This window comes from Malaya genurostris, chromosome 2 (genome assembly GCF_030247185.1).
Source record: "Malaya genurostris strain Urasoe2022 chromosome 2, Malgen_1.1, whole genome shotgun sequence".
NCBI lineage: Eukaryota > Metazoa > Arthropoda > Insecta > Diptera > Culicidae > Malaya > Malaya genurostris.
This window is the reverse complement of record NC_080571.1, coordinates 322,021,233-322,038,945: the sequence shown is the minus strand read 5'-3', so window position 1 is coordinate 322,038,945 and position 17,713 is coordinate 322,021,233. Positions and strand designations below refer to the sequence as shown.

At 38.3% G+C, this 17,713-nt stretch overlaps 2 protein-coding genes across 3 annotated transcripts; one reads left to right on the top strand and one right to left on the bottom strand.

Moving 5' to 3' along the window:
• Window positions 1–772: 772 nt before the first annotated feature.
• LOC131431309 (ubiA prenyltransferase domain-containing protein 1 homolog) lies at window positions 773–4,073 on the top strand. The gene is made up of 3 exons (XM_058596936.1): window positions 773–1,283; window positions 1,341–1,615; window positions 1,844–4,073. The coding sequence occupies exons 1-3, from the start codon at window positions 1,190–1,192 to the stop codon at window positions 2,474–2,476; spliced, it is 1,002 nt and encodes a 333-aa protein (XP_058452919.1). The 5' UTR covers window positions 773–1,189; the 3' UTR covers window positions 2,477–4,073.
• A 10,803-nt stretch (window positions 4,074–14,876) lies between these two features.
• Window positions 14,877–17,368, bottom strand: LOC131431302 (protein wntless). Of its 2 annotated transcripts, XM_058596922.1 has the most exons (5): window positions 17,118–17,368; window positions 15,847–16,889; window positions 15,410–15,794; window positions 15,231–15,341; window positions 14,877–15,140 (listed from the first exon to the last, which is right to left on the bottom strand). In XM_058596922.1, exons 1-4 carry the CDS (start codon window positions 17,221–17,223, stop codon window positions 15,235–15,237), a joined length of 1,641 nt encoding a protein of 546 aa, XP_058452905.1. In that variant the 5' UTR covers window positions 17,224–17,368; the 3' UTR covers window positions 14,877–15,140; window positions 15,231–15,234. The 2 variants fall into 2 exon arrangements, with proteins under 2 accessions (XP_058452905.1, XP_058452904.1); XM_058596921.1 differs by having other exon boundaries at window positions 14,877–15,341.
• Between the last annotated feature and the right edge of the window lie 345 nt (window positions 17,369–17,713).

Sequence of the window (17,713 nt, the reverse complement as noted above, 5' to 3'; positions counted from 1 at the left end):
ATGGCTGCCAGACGGCTGACTAAACGCTGCCAGCTGGAAAAATATAGCTGGCAGACATTCTGGTGACCAACTGCCTCACCGCTGGCAGTTATACAACTCAAACGATACAACCGTATCCACCAGGATTTTTCCACATTGAAATCTTTGACATTTTCAGCGAAGGTGAGAAGATAAAAACGCTCGGCTAACTTAGATACAGGCGACATTGTTTTGTCAAATAGGATTTGACAACCGTCACTGAATCAATTTTGGTAGCCGTCTGGTGGCCATGGCTGCCCAGGTAGCCAAAACGCTATGCGGGTAGTCTAGTATTCTCTAAAATGGTATTCGATACAACGGTCTGTTTCAAAATCGGCAAACGAATGCCCCGTGCTGGCCTCTCGTTGAATGACTTTCATTGGAACAATGATCCAACGTATTGGATCAACGAAGGACCACCGTTGAATGTTTTTTCTAAGATGGAGGCATGCGGAAAAGATCAATTGCTTATGCCTGGAGTGCATAAGAACGCACGTTCGAGTCCTGCCTCTAAGCGTATCTTTGTCCAAAAAACATATTTTCTGAGATTTTTCCATTCATTTGACTCTTTCAATCTTTGTTTTCATTTAGTCGTTGCAAAACAGAACTTAATTATGGCGTCCGACTACAAATTAATAAATTATTTGAAATTATGTTGAATGTAACATTACCATGTAGATTTTTTGAGTGTATAAATTTGACAGCTGCTCCCGTTCCCGTACCAAAGATTTTCGATGACGTGACAAACAAACGATATAATATATATTATACAGCGAAGAACCATCGGCAGCATCTCATTCGGATCCGAGATTTTATGTGAAAATTTTAGTTAGAGAAGAGGACGAATAATTTAACTTGCAATCAGATGGTCGCAGAAATCATATAAAAGAACCCTCAACGTGTTAATATCGCCTGGCATGTATCCGCTGGATTGTTACCAGAAATTCAATTCGAAAGACTAATGAAATAACAGGAACAGCTACGACGAGAGCAGTCATCAATCAAACGGGATCGCTTGTAGGATAGACGATAGTGGAGAAAACGAGCGGCACATCTTTTCTGGAAGGGACTGGAAATTCTGGTAACTGGGACAAGTCTGGGACGCGCACAGAGTGGGGCAAGTAAAAGTATTTGTATATCAGTCACTGTAGTTTTGTATGAAAGTGTCGGAATGGAAAATCATTTATTGAATAGCAATTGTTCAGTGACCGAAAACAGCAAATCTAATGACAATGGCAAAGAAGAATGCATCAGAAAAGAAGACGGTAGGTGGTTGCAATGCACCTTTTGTTTACATTGTGTAAATTGATTAACCGTTGCAGCTCCGTTGATGAAAATCAAAACGTACCTGTCGGCTTTGCGGCCCTGGTCCCTGTCGGCTAGTCTGGTACCGACACTGTTGGGAGCAACGCTTGCCTACCGGACCGTCGGTTTTCACGAGTTCAATTTTTTGTCGTTTATTTTTACGATTTTCACCGTTGTTACGGTGCACTGTGCCGGAAATGTCGTAAATACCTACTTTGATTTTGTGAAAGGCATCGACAACCGCAAATCGGACGACCGGACCCTGGTTGATCATATACTGAGTAAAGATGAGGTGGGTTCTGTTATGTATTTACATATTCTATTTTCTTTTCAAACGATGTGCCCTAAAATTATGTACTATATGCAATTATTATAAAACGAATTGTAAATTTGTTCTAAGTAAATTATCGACCTTTGGCCAGGTCATACAAACTACACTATATTTGCTAGAAGTCATTTGTCAGTTCAGATCCAGCTATTTGAAAATAGTCGAATGTATAATCAAATTCAATCTTTCCAGGTTGTTACGCTCGGAGCGCTTCTGTATTGTGCCGGCTGCTTTGGATTCATTCTTCTGGTTTATCTTTCACCTGCCAAACTGGAACATCTGGCACTGGTATACTTTGGAGGATTATCGTCTAGTTTCTTGTACACCGGTGGAATCGGACTGAAATACATTGCTCTGGGTGATGTGCTAATTCTTATCATTTTCGGTCCGATTTCGGTACTGTTCGCTTTCATGGCTCAAACCGGTCACGTGGAATGGATGACCATCTACTATGCCATTCCACTTGCTCTCAATACCGAAGCCATTCTACACAGCAACAACACGCGCGACGCGGAGTCCGACAAAAAGGTGGGAATCGTAACGTTGGCAATTCTGATAGGAAAGACGTTGTCTTACATACTATACGCCCTACTGCTGTTCACACCGTACGTGTTGTTTGTGGTATTAGGAATGAAGTACTCGAGTGCTTTCCTGATACCTATGGTGACCCTACCTCAGGCATTCAAAATCGAGAAACAGTTTCGAAACGAATCGACCATGCAAGGCGTACCGCGACAAACTGCCAAACTTAATCTGTTTTTCGGAATTTTGTATGTGGTGGCCTGCTTTTTAGCACCCCAATTACCGTTTATCACCAGGAAGTAAGACTATCGGCCAAATGGTGTTATTTTTTTTTCACATGCGCAAATGTACTGAACTGTGTGGCGGTGCCGTTGGAGAAGCGGATTCCTATGCTATTCATCCTGCTACATTCATCTCTTTGATACTCCCAGATAGACTCGCTGAACTCGTTATTGTAACTTATTTATTTCTGCACGCAATGCTTTTTACATAGGATAATTATGTATTCTAAATAGCAGTGTACTATACAATCGGTGCAATCCGGTGTAAGTCGATGGACTAATCTATTGCACTGTGTTTTCTTATCTTTACGATAACTGTTTTAGTTTGTACAACGATAGCAAGGATGGCAGAGAAACTTTTTTTTGTTCAGGGATGAAAGGTATAAAAGAGGACTAATGTATTCTCGGGAGCTCTCTATAGCACCACAACTCAGAACGGAAGAACCATTAGTGTAGGTCAGCTTCCCAGTATAGATCAAAAGACGATGGTACTTGTTAGCATATTGCACGTAGCGAAAGTAAAAGAATAAGAGATTCCATTTGTTTTTAAAGTTTGCTGCAGAGTAATTCTTGAGGAAGGTAAGGCGTCTTAGGTACAAACTAAATATCAGTGCAAGCAAAAGTTGTTATACAATATCATACAGAACTTTCCAACATTTCTGTTTCGAAAAGTGTTGGAACTAACGTTTAGTCAAGTTTCAATGAAACTGTATCATGGCATTACTCTTCCTTATCCTGAATTACAACTACATATCAAAAAATGAAGGCGTTTCAAATTTAGAGCAAATCCAACCAAATTCATAAATACCCTAACCCACCCGACGAGAAAATCCTCTAAACGACATATATAGCATAAAAATGGAAGAAAAAGCTAAACAATCGTACTTAATTAAATGCAAGTCCTTCTAAATAAGCTGCTGTTTAGAATTATCTTTTTCAAAAAATTTCCAATTTGTATAAAATTCGGTTTGTAACGAGATTCCCATTAGCCTCGTATAATGGAACAAACAAAAAAATGAACACGAATAAATGCAAACTTGAATAGGGACAGAAACAATAAACCCTCGTGAGCGACAATAATTAGCCGTACTTAAACTAAGCAGGAACATGGATTCCCCGAAATATTTTATCCGTACTGAAAACAATTTACAAATTTTGTACTAGCAGAACATAAGACCTTTTAAATGTTTCCGCTTAGTAAGCAGTTTTTTACGTAACCGGATTCTAAATGCAATGAAATATGTGTATTTTTAGAAGGTGTTAGATATAATCTCACTGAAATTATTTATTGATGCCGCTTTAAAGGACAGATAACAGCTAAGAACTTATGATTTTTGTTAGGTTGAAGATTGTTCACAATTTTCTATTATCTTCTGCATTGTCAAAATTATTCTTCAACCCTGTTCGCAAACTTGTGGAACAAATATTAGTAAAATAAAATAAAAAACGTATTTATCTTAAGCTAGCTTTCGCTCAGCAAACTTATCAAGTAGAGTTGAACACCGAATTATACAATTAAAAAACTATGTTATGGTTTTGCTTGAAAAATTAATCATAGAAAAGAGCGAAATAAATTATGTTCTTAATTTTTATAATGGAGTTTTTAAATAGATTTATAATTGACTCACAATAAAAGATGTATAAAATAGAATGAAAAAAAAGTAAAACGTTACTTAAATTGTTTTTGAATTATTGTTCTGAACGAAACTGTCGCATTATCCTCATCCCTCAGGTGTATGAGTAATCTATCTTATGGTTCTACTCACAATCACAGGCAAACAGCCATTGTTGAAAAACGCTAACGCAGTTTCCTCCGCTACTGCTTGAAGAATCTTAAAGAAAAAAGCATCAGTTTGTTTAGAAAAATGTTCCAAACAAGCTGATATTTATCTTTTGAATTTCCGCTCAACGACTGCGTAGAAAACTGCTTTTACCTTTTGCAACAATGGTCGTTTTTCTAAGATTGTAAATTATCACTAGCTCCGGTAACTCGTAGTTCGAAGTCTCCTTTCCATCAACGTTCACTTTGAAATATTCTGGGGAATTCGGAACTCACCTAGAGTTAGTCATAATAGTAATCGAAAAAGAAATGTCTTCTATTTTGTTCTTTTAATACTTCCTTTGCTATGGTTTGCTTGTAGTTCTTCTTCAAAGGGTATACACTTAGAAAATTTCGCAGAATTCGATAATTTTTTACCGAATTTTCAACAGCTGAACGTTCGGTAACTGAATTGATTGCCGATCGTTCGGTAATTGCTGTAAAGCAAATGGATCTAACTAATGCTTCGGTAACTTTTTTAGTGGTTGTTTTCTTTTGCGTCAATTTCTGGATTTGAATGGATTATCGGATTTCAAAAACCAACATAAATTTTCAATTTACGATTAAGTTTTTCGGATTTGGATTCCCTCTCAGCAGGCCGTTCAATTTTGTTGGTTTGTTGAACGACATATTGCACGAAATATTCGTTCAATTTGCTGGAACGGTTTGTTGTTGTTTTTTCTCTTGCAAAAATAGTGTGAAAATTAAGTGTTACCTTTACATAGAAAGAAAATTTGTTGTTATTCTACGTGAAGTAGAAGTATTGTGTAGGTATGTATTGTTAGTTTAAACAAATAAGTGGAGAAAACTTCAGAAATTCTGCAGTAAAACTAGTCCAACGGGGCTCCAACTCCTCATGTTAAAAATGGCTCAACAATGGACCTCTGTCTGCCGGGTTTGTTGAACGAAAAAAATGGCATTCGGTTCAACGGTCTGTTTCAAAATCGGCAAACGAAGGTCCCGTGTTGGCCTCCCGTTGAACGATTGATTGGACTTTCATTGGACCAATGATCCAACGTATTGGACCAATGAAGGACCACCGTTGAACGTTTTTTTCTAAGTGGGTTTTCTCCCAGCGAATGACGAAAATTCGAATCAGACGTGATTAGGGATGCCGTAATATCGATCGATTAATCGAGTAATCGATTAATAACCCTGATAATCGAGTAATATTTAATCGAATAGCTTAAAACTAATATTCGATTATTGAGTTAATCGAATAATTAAAAAAATCCCATAGTAATAATCGAATGAATAATCGAGTAATCGATTAATAACCCAGATAATCGAATAAATTTCAATCGATTAGTTTCAAAATTATACTCGATTATTGAATAATCGAGTAAGTCCTGGTTGACCAGAATTATGAGCGCCTTTCAGAACACTGCACGATCTGTCGAGTCCACGAGAAATTGTCCTCGAACGATATGTGTTGGCAAGTGGATAAGTGATATGAAATTTTTTTCAAGTGGAAAAAATATGAGTGAACATTAAGGCTGTGAACCATTTCGCTCGCGGTTAATTTTAACTTTTGGTTGAAATCTGACACTTGAGTGGTTATATTGTGTCGAGTAGTTAAATTTAACTAAAACTGCGGCCACTAGAAATAATTTCAACTATAGAATTAATATTAGAATTTGCATTGCAAGATATTTTTTAGTGTCGGAAAATAACCACCGATCTGTCAAAAATAACCAATAATTAAATAAAAGATTTCAATAAAGATCAAAACGTTAGCTTTTAAAATAAATAAAATTCTTTTCAATTTTTGCTCTAAAACCACGGAAAATCTCCTCATCATCGCTCGGCGTTCCACGAAAGTTTCGCTTACGACTGGCGCTTTTACATTCCGTACCGCCATCTCTCCTACTTATGCTAGCGTAAGGAATCAAAATTCCACGCGCCTTAGCTGTTTTTTATGGGGCACCTTTAGTTGATTTCGATGAACTGTGAGCCGAACGTTTCCAGTCACAATCTGAAATAAATTGTTGGATATATTTCTTATAAATTGAGCCTTTATCCATCTGGAGAAATCTTGTGAGTTATGATTTTTATAAAAAATCCAATCTCCCATATTACGTATATCTATCGGTTCAATGGGTTGAAACTGTTCAGTAATATTTGGTCTATTATTAGGTAGTTTTGGTTCAGCTAAATATTGTTTGTTGTGATTCTTAGGATTTAACAAATCAATCAACATTTTTGGTTTAAAAGAAAAAATATTCTCTGATGGAAATTTGCCATCTGAGGACAAACAAGTATTTCTGTAGTTAATAAGAATTAAATTTATTTGGTCCTCAATTTCCAATTTCTTAACTGAGTAATCCAACATGAACCGTTTCAAAACATCCTTTACGATCCTGACAGATCGCTCTGCTTGTCCATTGCTAGGTGGATTATATGGAGGACTTTTTAAAACCTTAACCCCTTTCCTCTCCAGAAAAGTTATAAAATCGCAGGAATTGAACGGAGGGCCAGCATCAGTCCTCACTACATCCGGTAAACCAAATCTAGCAAATACTCCCACAAATTTCTTCAAAACTTTCCTCGCATCAGTACCATGTTTCATCCATTCAATTTCTATCTACTTCGAGTAACTGTCAACTATAAGTAAAAATGTGTGCTCAAAATGGAAAAAATCGGCATGAATTTTGTTGAAAGGTCTTTTTGTATGAATCCACGCAGAAACTATTTTGGTATTTGGGAACACTGTTCAATTTAAGTTTGTTGTGATTTTCGGTCCGTATTTTATGCGTTTTTAAGTTGTTTCTACGTAATCGTTTCGCTTAAGTTTTTGATGAGTGATTGACCGTTTGCTGTCTGAACCGGTTTAAAGTGTTGTTTTTGGCCGTCAGCTGTAAATCGGATAGTGATTTGCATTCTTTCGTTCTGTGCCTAGTGCTATACGCTGTGCTGCGATTTGAACAATAAGCAACCGACTCGATCAAGCTCCCCGCATACCCCTGTTCTGTGTGAAGCCTAGTTAAAGGCGCTTTCCTGCCGTTGAGATAAGCATGGAGAAGAATTGTGCCAAGTGCTGCCAGGTTATCACCGGCATCGACTCAGTTGTCTGTCGTGGATACTGCGGTCGTATGTTTCATATGGCATGTTCTGGTGTCTCCCGTGCTCTTTTGGGCTATTTCACTACGCATCGTAAAAATCTCTTTTGGATGTGTGATGACTGTGCGAATTTATTCGAGAATTCACATCTTCGATCTATTACAAAAGCGGCAGATGAAAAGTCTCCATTGATGTCACTCACGGTAGCAATAAACGGCCTACAAAGCGAGATCAAATCGTTGTCCAAGCCAACACCACAAGCACCTAAACCGTTCAATCGGCCCTGGCCATCCTCTGAATATCGTCGTCCAGCCAAGAGGCCTCGCGGACCTGATCTCGAAGGTTTTGCGTGTCAAACCGGGTCGAAACAAATAGGGGAAAGTGTCGTTTGTGTTCCAGTGTGTGAACAACCAATTGATAAATTTTGGTTGTATTTGTCACGCATTCGCCCGGATGTCACCAACAATGACATTTCCGCTATGGTACGTGCCAATTTGGGAATGACTCAGGATCCAGTGGTAGTCAAGTTGGTTGCCAAAGGTTCTGACATTAGCAACATGACGTTTGTCTCGTTTAAAGTTGGCCTCGATCCTGCTTTGGAATCCGTTGCTTTGGATCCAGCAACTTGGCCACAAGGTATATATTTTCGAGAATTCGAGGAAAAGTCTACTCAAAAATTTCGGAACCTTACTCCTGCGAATTCGTCTCCAACGCCTACATTAACGGAAGTAACGGACGTAGCTGTCCAGCAATAACTGAATGCAGAACACTGGGACGCACTGTTGATGGCAATGTGGAAGCCTCCGACCCCTCCGACCCAGTCCTGCCGCCGCAGCCAGCGTTCTTCAGTCGTCCCGGTCCTGCGGGCGGATGTGGTGAAGGGGGCTTCCAAACTTTCCACCTTGGCAAGTATTTGTCAATTTCTAGTTTTGCTTGTGCTGATTCGTTTTCCGGTTCCAGTTCGATTTTTTCAATCCAGACACCGGGACGCACCGCAGTTGGTTTTATGGAAGCCTCTGACCCGCTCGCTACAGTCGAGCCATTGCAGCCAGCGCTTATCAGACGTCCCGGTCCTGTGTGCGAGATCGGTGATGAGGTCTTCCAACCCGCCACCGCCGGCAAGTATACAAAACGTTTGGACAATACCGGCATTGACTTCTTTCCTGCTTCCAGCCCGCAATCGGTTCTATTGTATTACCAAAACGTCGGCGGTATGAATACATGCCTGACCGATTACTTACTGGCTTGTTCGGATGAATGTTTTGATATTATCGCGTTAACGGAAACTTGGCTGAGTGATAGTACCCTCTCTACGCAAGCATTTGGCACCAATTATGAAGTTTTCCGTGGCGATCGTAACCCATGCAACAGTTCGAAGAGTTTCGGTGGTGACGTGCTCGTTGCTATTCACCGCCGCTTGAAAGGACGGCTAATTATTAGCGCATCTGGGAGTTGTGTCGAGCAGGTATGGGTGCAAATTAAACTGAGCGACTGTTCGTTGTTTCTCTGTGTGGTTTATATTCCACCGAATCGGACTCGCGATTTATCATTGATTGACTCGCATATTCAGTCATTAGAAGATGTCATTGCTGCCCATATGCATCCGGCAGATGAAATACTTATCGTCGGTGATTTCAACTTTCCAAGCCTGAAATGGCTCACAGCTTCCGATGGTTTTCTGTTTGCAGATCCAATGCATTCCTCGTTTCACGCTGGTATTATCAACTTGCTTGACCGGTACAGTTTTAATTTACTGCGTCAAGTAAATCACGTTAAAAATGAGCACAATAGAATCCTCGATCTATGTTTTTCAAGCAACTCGGACTGTGCACCTAAAATCAGCGCAGCACCCTCTCCTCTGGTGAAGTCCGTTAGGCATCATCCTCCTCTGCACATTGGGCTTGAATGGAATCGATCGTTGAACAATTGCAAGATATCTCACATCGTCAGATATAATTTTAAAAGAGCTGACCACAATAGTATTATTGCATTTCTTACAAGCATTGACTGGAGTGAAATTCTTGACAATGGCGATGTTAATCTTGCAGCTCAAACATTTTCCAACGTTCTGATGTATGCTATTGACCAATATGTCCCTAAACAAATTAGTAAGCCACCCGAACAAGTACCGTGGCAAACCGTAGAACTACGACGACTGAAAAGTTTAAAAAGGACAGCACTAAAGAAATATTCTAAGAACGGAGGTTTGTTGCTCCGGCGAAACTACGTAGAAATCAACAAAGTTTACAAAAAGACAGCTGAACGTTGCTATGCCAACTATTTACGCTGTGTACAGAGGAGATTAAAGTCTAATCCAAAATCATTCTGGAAGCACGTTAACGAGCAAAGGAAGGAGTCAGATCTTCCTTCATCTATGTTTTACAATGAACAGACAAGTTCTAGCATGCAGGAAATTTGCGAAATGTTCATGAGAAAATTCTCTGAGATATTTTCTAGAGAAATCTTAGCACCTTCCCAAATCACCCAGGCGGCACTTAACGTTCCCGTTTTGGGACAGTCAATGAATTCAATGAACATAAGCGCAAGTTCCGTAAAAACAGCAATCGCAAAAATGAAGTCTTCATACTCTGCTGGACCCGACGGTATCCCGGCAGTTATTTTGAAGCGATGCTCTAGTGGTATTATAGTACCTCTATGTCTTCTGTTCCGACTGTCACTCATGACTGGAGTATTTCCTGATATCTGGAAATCTGCTTATATGTTTCCTGTGCACAAAAAAGGAGACAAGAAGAACGTCGACAATTACCGTGGTATCACCGCTCTTAGCGCCATTCCTAAATTGTTTGAGCTTATCGTTTTGGAACCTATTTTTAATCACTGCAAGCAGTACATCGTTGAAACTCAACACGGGTTCATGCCGAAACGCTCAACGGCCACTAACTTACTAACTTTCACGACGTTTATAACGGATGCTATGTCTAAAGGTCATCAAACGGACGTTGTCTACACGGATCTCTCTGCTGCTTTTGATAAAATTAATCACGCTATCACTATTGCCAAATTGGACAGACTGGGCTTCGGTTCCAACATTCTTCGGTGGATTCAATCGTATCTTTGCAATCGACGGCTGGCGGTTAAGATCAATGAAAATGTTTCCAAGGAGTTTTTTGCTTTTTCTGGTATTCCACAAGGCAGTCATCTCGGACCACTGATATTTCTACTGTATTTCAACGACGTGAACTTTTCATTGAAAGGTGCACGATTATCTTTCGCGGACGACCTAAAGTTATTCCAAATTATCAAGACTCTTGAAGATGCCTGTCTCCTTCAAAGTGAGCTTGAAATTTTCTCCGAGTGGTGTGAAATTAATAAAATGTCGCTAAATATCAGCAAATGCTCGATTATCACCTTCACACGAAAAAAAACACCAATTCGTTTCAATTATTGTCTTCGAGGATCAGTGATTGATAGAGTCAATTGTGTCAAAGATCTTGGCGTTCTTCTCGACGAACAATTGAATTACAAGCAGCATATTTCGTACATCGTGGCAAAAGCTTCTCGTTGTCTAGGATTTGTCATGAGAACCGCCAAGCAATTCACAGATATATATTGTTTGAAATCTCTCTACTGCTCGCTTGTACGGTCAACACTCGAATATTGTTCGTCAGTATGGAACCCTCACTTTCATAATGGAGCTTTAAGACTTGAATCAATACAGCGCAGATTCGTTCGTTTCGCTCTTCGTCGTTTGCCCTGGAATAACCCTCACCAGCTGCCTAGTTATGAAAGCCGTGCGATGCTCATCGGACTCGATACTCTACAAGTACGCCGAGATCTGTTCCGTGCAATGCTGATTGCCGATATTTTGACGAACAATATTGATTGCCCTGCACTACTTAGTGAAATCAACATCAACGTTCGTTCTAGAGCTCTTCGCAACAACAACCTCCTCAGAATGCCTCTACGTCGTACTAACTACGGAATCAACGGTGCCGTTATTGGATTGCAGCGAACCTTCAATGGCGTATCGATGGGATTCGATTTCCATTTTCCTCGTAGCAGAATAAAAGCGAATTTTTTGAATATTCTTAGAAATAATCATTAGGACTTTAGTTTGTCTGTTGATTAAAATATATAAATAAATAAATAAATAAATAAATAAATAAATAAACTACTTCTGGTTTGGGAACAACAGCCATTTTCCTGCAAGATTCGCAAAGACCGACATATTTCTCAATGTCTGAGTTAATTCCGAACCAAAACACTGACCTCCGCGCTAATTGTTTCATTTTTACAACTCCAGAATTGTTGGCGTGTAATAATTTCAAAATCCCGCTATGCTTGGATTTTGGAATCAACACTCTGTCCTGATATAATAAGCAATTTCCAACAAATTCTAAATCCATAGGATTTGAGTATGTGCGCATTAAGTTCGTCTATTCTTGCTGGCCAACCATTCTGTATAAAATGAACAACTTGTAAAAATTCGTCTAATCGCGTCTCACTTGCCACTTGGGAAAAATCTACAGGAAAATCTTGACTAAAGTTGATGCTTTTGATAGTAATTTAAAATTAATTTAAATATTTGATAGTTAATTATGTTAATTACGGCGAAGCAAAGAAACCTCCACGCTATCGTCCTAACAAAATTGTGAATTATTCACCCATCCACGCACTAAAAATTAAACAATGTAATTAGAATACACAAGATTGGTGCAAAATAACCCAACCGCGACCAAATATCAAATTGTAAACAAATTACCACTGATGTGCCTTTTCAGCTTGTACAAATCCCTTCGACAGAATATACAACTACTTATGTCACAACTGTATTCACAATTATTATTTTCACAATATAATTTTATATATTCAAAATGTTTTTAATCCTCGTCGCCAACTGTTAAATGTGTACTTTTAAAAGGATTTCTTTTCTTACAATCATGAGCACACGTCAACTCGACGTGAACATTTCATAAGGGCACATAAACCAATGAGAGATTCTCTTTGTTTACTTTCTCTTCTATTAATAACAACTAAATTTTCACGTTCACTTACCAAATTTGCATATAGAATGAAAGAAAATATCTCCAGCTTTATAATAGTATCATACATGTAACGAACAATTGCGTAATAACGCAGATATAATCGAAAGAGAAAGTAAACAAAGAGAATCTATCAATTGTTTTAAGGCCCTTTTGAAATGTTCACGTCGAACTATGGTAGTTCTATAAACACTGAACCAGTCAGTCTATATTGTATATACATCTTCAACTATACTCTTACAGCTATGTCGCATTAATTAGGGTATCAACTCATAAAACAGTCCATGTTGTGTATATAACAATTATTTTTATAATCTGTGACGTTTTGTTATGAAGAGTCTTAAAAATGATAAATGGTCGTCAATTGGTGAGATAACTAAGTCCTCATAAGTTCCTATCTCATGCCTCCCTGAGTGTCTATGATGACATTTGGTCAATAGAACGGCGTCGACTGGGTGCTATCGCCTTCTGCGTTAGTAGCAGAACGAGAGGGTGCGAAATGGATTGTAGTTTGAAGCTCATCCTAAAGTGCTATATCATAGTATATTGCAACAGGTTGTTTGTTGCATTATTTGTTATATATTGAATTGAATTATATTACATTGTATTATATATTGTTGTTGTTGTTATTTTTATTATTATTATTATTATAAAAAAAGAAAATTTTATATTTCCTGCAAAACTACGACGAAAAAAGAGCATAACTTACACTGCGAAAGCAACTGTTATAGATTGTATCATAGCATATTATTTCATATATTATCTTATTATATACAATGTTGTATGGTATTATACTGCATTGCATTATATCATATTATATTGTATTACATTATATTATATTATAAGTATAAGTATTGTGTTATATTGTATTATGTTATGTTATATTGTGCTAAATTATATTATATTATGCTGTGTTATATCATCTTATATTATATTATATAATTTTTTATTATGTTATATCCCAGAGAACAGATATCCAACAGACATTCATACGTGCAAAGTCGTGTGCAACGGCGATTTTTAATGGATTTTCACTTGTATGCTTTACACAGCTTTTTAAAAAAGTTTGTACTAGCTTGGATGTGATTTATTATATTGTATTTTATTATATTATATTCTTTATATTATATTATATTATATTACATTATATTATATTATATTATATTGTATTATGCTCAATTATATTGACAACGGGGAGGGACAGGGAGTGCATCAGGGTATCTTACAAGTGAATGACTGGATGATGGAGTGGATTGCCAACCTGAGTCACGCGGGGGAAGCTTTGTGTTTCTCCTTGAAGGTCTGAAATGAGTAAGACGCACCCTTCTGACAAACAAACCATCAGGCGGGTTTAAGCTGGTACAGCGAAATTCTTTATTATATGGCCGGATGTTCTTGCTGGAAGGCGCCGGGTCCTCAAACCCCATTTTGGCCTTCTTAACAGCAATTATATGAAAGCTATCTGATAATCAAATTCGGATCTACTGTAAGTCTACCCGCATACATTGGTAATGCCTTGAACTGATGGTGGCTTCACACATACACACATACATACAAGAGTCTTAAAAATGATAAATCAAAGTTATTACACCCTAGAACTTATTTGGAATCCAAAACTACTACAGAAATAACACCAACCGATGAAAACATTGTATATCGTTTTATGTCATTACAGATTCTCGAAGCATCTGCAGAATATCGATACTGCACAGTATACGACTTTCACTGAAAACCGAAAATTAATGAAAGGGCAAACGAAAATAGAACACAATTTTGAAATTGCTATTCCGCTTTTGTCGTTTACTAGCGGAGTTTGAAGTGACATTTTTTTCGTCAATTTCGTATAATTTGAATCGATGAAAGATATTTTTATTAGCTTTGTTCACAGATACTCGAACGTTCCTTTGTCCAGTCGCGTAAGTTTATTTGAAAAAGCGTATTCGTGCATTATTTGCCTCAGTGGGTGTCGATCAATTGTGTCCTACGCGGCTTTGGAGTCAATAAATATATAATGTTTATTCGCAATACTTCTGAAGTTATAGTCGGATCGTAAGTCTGTGGTCGACGGATATACGACTTCTATCCTTTCCTGCGGTAGAATCTCGTTCTTCGAAATTTTGAAAGCGCAGTGCAGCGAGGTTGAAGTTCGTCATGCAATACTCGATCGCACCATGGGTAGCTAAGCTATTTACAGTTTCTGGTCGGAGGTCCCAATTATAGTCCTTATCTTGTCGCTTAGATCGTTACCGGTAATTTCGTATTTCTCTTTTGACTATTCGTAATAATTCGGCGGTTTACTTGCTAAGCCTGTGTCAAGCGCTTGTCTCGCTGATGGGCCATCGTGGGAGTTCCTTGTTCGCTTGCATCCTCTCATTCTGCTACTACCACGGGTGGCGGTAGCACCCAATCATGCCCTCATTAGCCATCAGAAGTTCAAATCGCGCTGCTGTTGTAACTTAAATTTGTACATTTTCTTCTGCAAGCTGTAGTGAGTTATGCAAAGTTTTTCTCAAATAATTAAATAATACAATTGCTACGGAGAAGTTCTGATAAAAGATTGCTTTATTATGTGCTGGTTAAAGTAGTTTTATAAGTTATTACACATAAAAATGGTAAAGTCTACAAATGCCTGTAAATGTACGAGCAGTAAAATTCTAATTATGACACCGATTAATACTGAAATGTTTACGTTGATCATTTTTACTGTTAATCACATTCAGCTGACATCGAACACAACTTATTTACTGTATATGTAGGTTATCATAATACTGTTACTATTGGCAAGCGAAACATGGTCGCTTATACTACATTAACAGAACAATATGACAAACGAACGAAAAAGGGTAAAGCTGTCAGAAAGGGATACAATATATTTTGTATTAGAATATCCATACTTGTTCAGTCTAGAGCTGCTTTTCGGGCGAATTGCGTTAAAGAGGAGATTTCACTTGGGTTTGAGTCGGATGGAAGATTACTAAACTCGATCTCTTCGCTGATGATGTTTTCTGTAACATTAATAAAATATTGCATTAGCAAACACATACAAGTATTATTACGAACGATTGTAATTTACCAGTAGTTTCGTTCGCCGGCCATTTCTTATGACTAGGGGAGTACAAAATGATCAGAGCAAAGATGTAGATGTTCCACATTCCGTACACGCCGGTGAAGAAGGCAGAGGTATATTCAAGGTCAATGTTTTCGTCCCATTTCCAGCGACCTTCGGAAACTTGCCCAATGATAAATCCGATCACGGTCAGCGCAGCACACAACAATGTAGCCAACATTAGGAATTGGAAGCGATAGATTATTCCTTCGTAATGCAAACGACGAGCGGAGGACATCGATGGCAGAGAGGTTCGTTTGATATTGATATTGCAGAAGACTTTCCAAACCATGAAGCATAAAAAGAAGAAATACAGCCCAGCGGAAATACCTGCTAGGATGATGAATCCAAGCTGTAATAAAAAAATGATAAATCTAAAATGTAAAGGAATAACATTCACTTACCGCCACTTTAGATCCAAATCGTGAAACCCAAATTGAATAGAATGGATTTCGAAGCTGTACTCCACGTTCGCAAATGTCGAACAGAAACAAGGACACACATCCGACAGCCACAGCACTTAAATGTTTCCAATACGATTTAAGTGTAGATTTTTCGCCAGTTTCTTGAATTAACATATGTTCACCAGCGAAGACCAACCAGAATGAGAGTAAGCATGCGTAAAATATCCCTTGTCGCATATCACTTACTAGCAGCATAAATGGCATATCGAATACCAGTGTTAGATATTCCAGTGGCAGATTAAGAATCGTTAGGGCACTACCCAAAGCCAGTAACATATATTCCAAAAGTGCCGGTTTACGTTGAAGCAAGTGAACGCGCTGCCAAAACCAAGCCATGATGATGACGATGAATGGAAGGAAGACGGTTTTTAGGGACACCCAAACTTTAGTGAAACCTCCGTTCTGATAAATAACTGACAGGTGTACATCCTGAATGTGTCCGATTTCAAGATTCATTTTCATATCGCTATCGACTGGCAGTCTTACGTTCAACAAATAGTAGTCGTGATGAAGGGAACCAAGTTCAAAAAGTGGAATGGCGTTACAATTGTACAAATACTCATCAGTCACATTGTCCGCTATACAGTCCAAGTCTCGCGTTTCTAACGACGAAGCAAGATACTTCCAGTTTTGATCGAGATCTCCCTTGTTCCGATAGGCTAAACGTGCATCGATTGTCATTTTAGAGTGTGGTTTGAGTAATATATTGGCATCATAAGCAATGTCTGTTTGCAGGACACCTATCAGATTCTGTTGCCAGCGAGAATAGTCCAATTGACGACCTTCCCGAGGAAGAGGCATTTGAAACACAAACACTATCTGATTCGCCATCTTCAGGTCATGGTTGTTGATATCCAGATGGTCCAAACTCTGACAGTGGTCATCACCACGAGAATACAACCAGATATTGGTATCGTTATGCGAACCGGGAACATCCTTGCAAATAGTTCCAAGAATCGTTTGCACACTGGCTGGGACCGGAGCTAAAAAAATTAAAAACAATACATGAAAAGCTTCCCGGCTTTTCTTACACTAACAGCTAATAAACACGGCGATAATGTAAACAAAGGTTGAGCGTCGAGACGCCATTTTTAAAACAAACCCCGAAAATATGCTCTTTTCAATTTTCCTTAATAGCTTGTTCTTTGCCATGATTATCACGCATAATATAGAAATTAAATGAATAAGTATTTTTTTGAACTCGTACATACCAATTAGACCACCCAGCAGGAAGCAAAGAAACTGCAAAACCAGCAAGCAAGATACAAGTATACTCAGCTTTTTGCCACTGAGATTTTCCAAAATTGTTCCTGACATCGCAGAGCTTCTTATCCTGATTCGACCTTTGACGCCAGTTTTACACTGGATTCCGAAACGGAAAGTTCCAAATCCCTAGTCACTCCAGCCTTGCGATCCGGTAAATTAACATTCAGACTTCTCTTGTTGATTGCGAAGCGAACGACTGTGTAATGATGGAAAATGAAAAAGAATAAAGAACCGATCAGGGCACGGTGCAATATAACACTGGTGATCACTTCTCTAGATTATTTTTCGCAAAATGATTTGACGAAAAACGAATTTAAAATTTCAACTCAGAATACCGGCCTTTAGGGCATATTCAGTAGTGTTCTAGTCCTAGATGCATAATTTATGCCAGTTACAAAATTTAAATCTGAATTTTATGATAAGAAAAACTGGCAGCCCCAGCAGTGTTTTACTCGTGTTTCAAATATACAAAAAATAGAACGGCATCGTTGACCAGTTTTAAATTTGACAGAAGAACTGGTCGAATAAATAAAAAGTTTGT

Excerpts from the sequence above, each read along its gene's own strand:
- LOC131431309 (XM_058596936.1), top strand. The coding sequence starts at position 1,190 with ATGGAAAATCATTTATTGAATAGCAATTGTTCAGTGACCGAAAACAGC. Across the intron at positions 1,284-1,340 it reads ATGCATCAGAAAAGAAGACG|CTCCGTTGATGAAAATCAAA; the intron begins GTAGGTGGTTGC and ends TAACCGTTGCAG. Across the intron at positions 1,616-1,843 it reads ATATACTGAGTAAAGATGAG|GTTGTTACGCTCGGAGCGCT; the intron begins GTGGGTTCTGTT and ends CAATCTTTCCAG.
- LOC131431302 (XM_058596921.1), bottom strand. The coding sequence starts at position 17,223 with ATGTCAGGAACAATTTTGGAAAATCTCAGTGGCAAAAAGCTGAGTATA. Across the intron at positions 15,795-15,846 it reads GATTTGGATCTAAAGTGGCG|CTTGGATTCATCATCCTAGC; the intron begins GTAAGTGAATGT and ends TTTTTATTACAG. Across the intron at positions 15,342-15,409 it reads GCCGGCGAACGAAACTACTG|AAAACATCATCAGCGAAGAG; the intron begins GTAAATTACAAT and ends TTAATGTTACAG.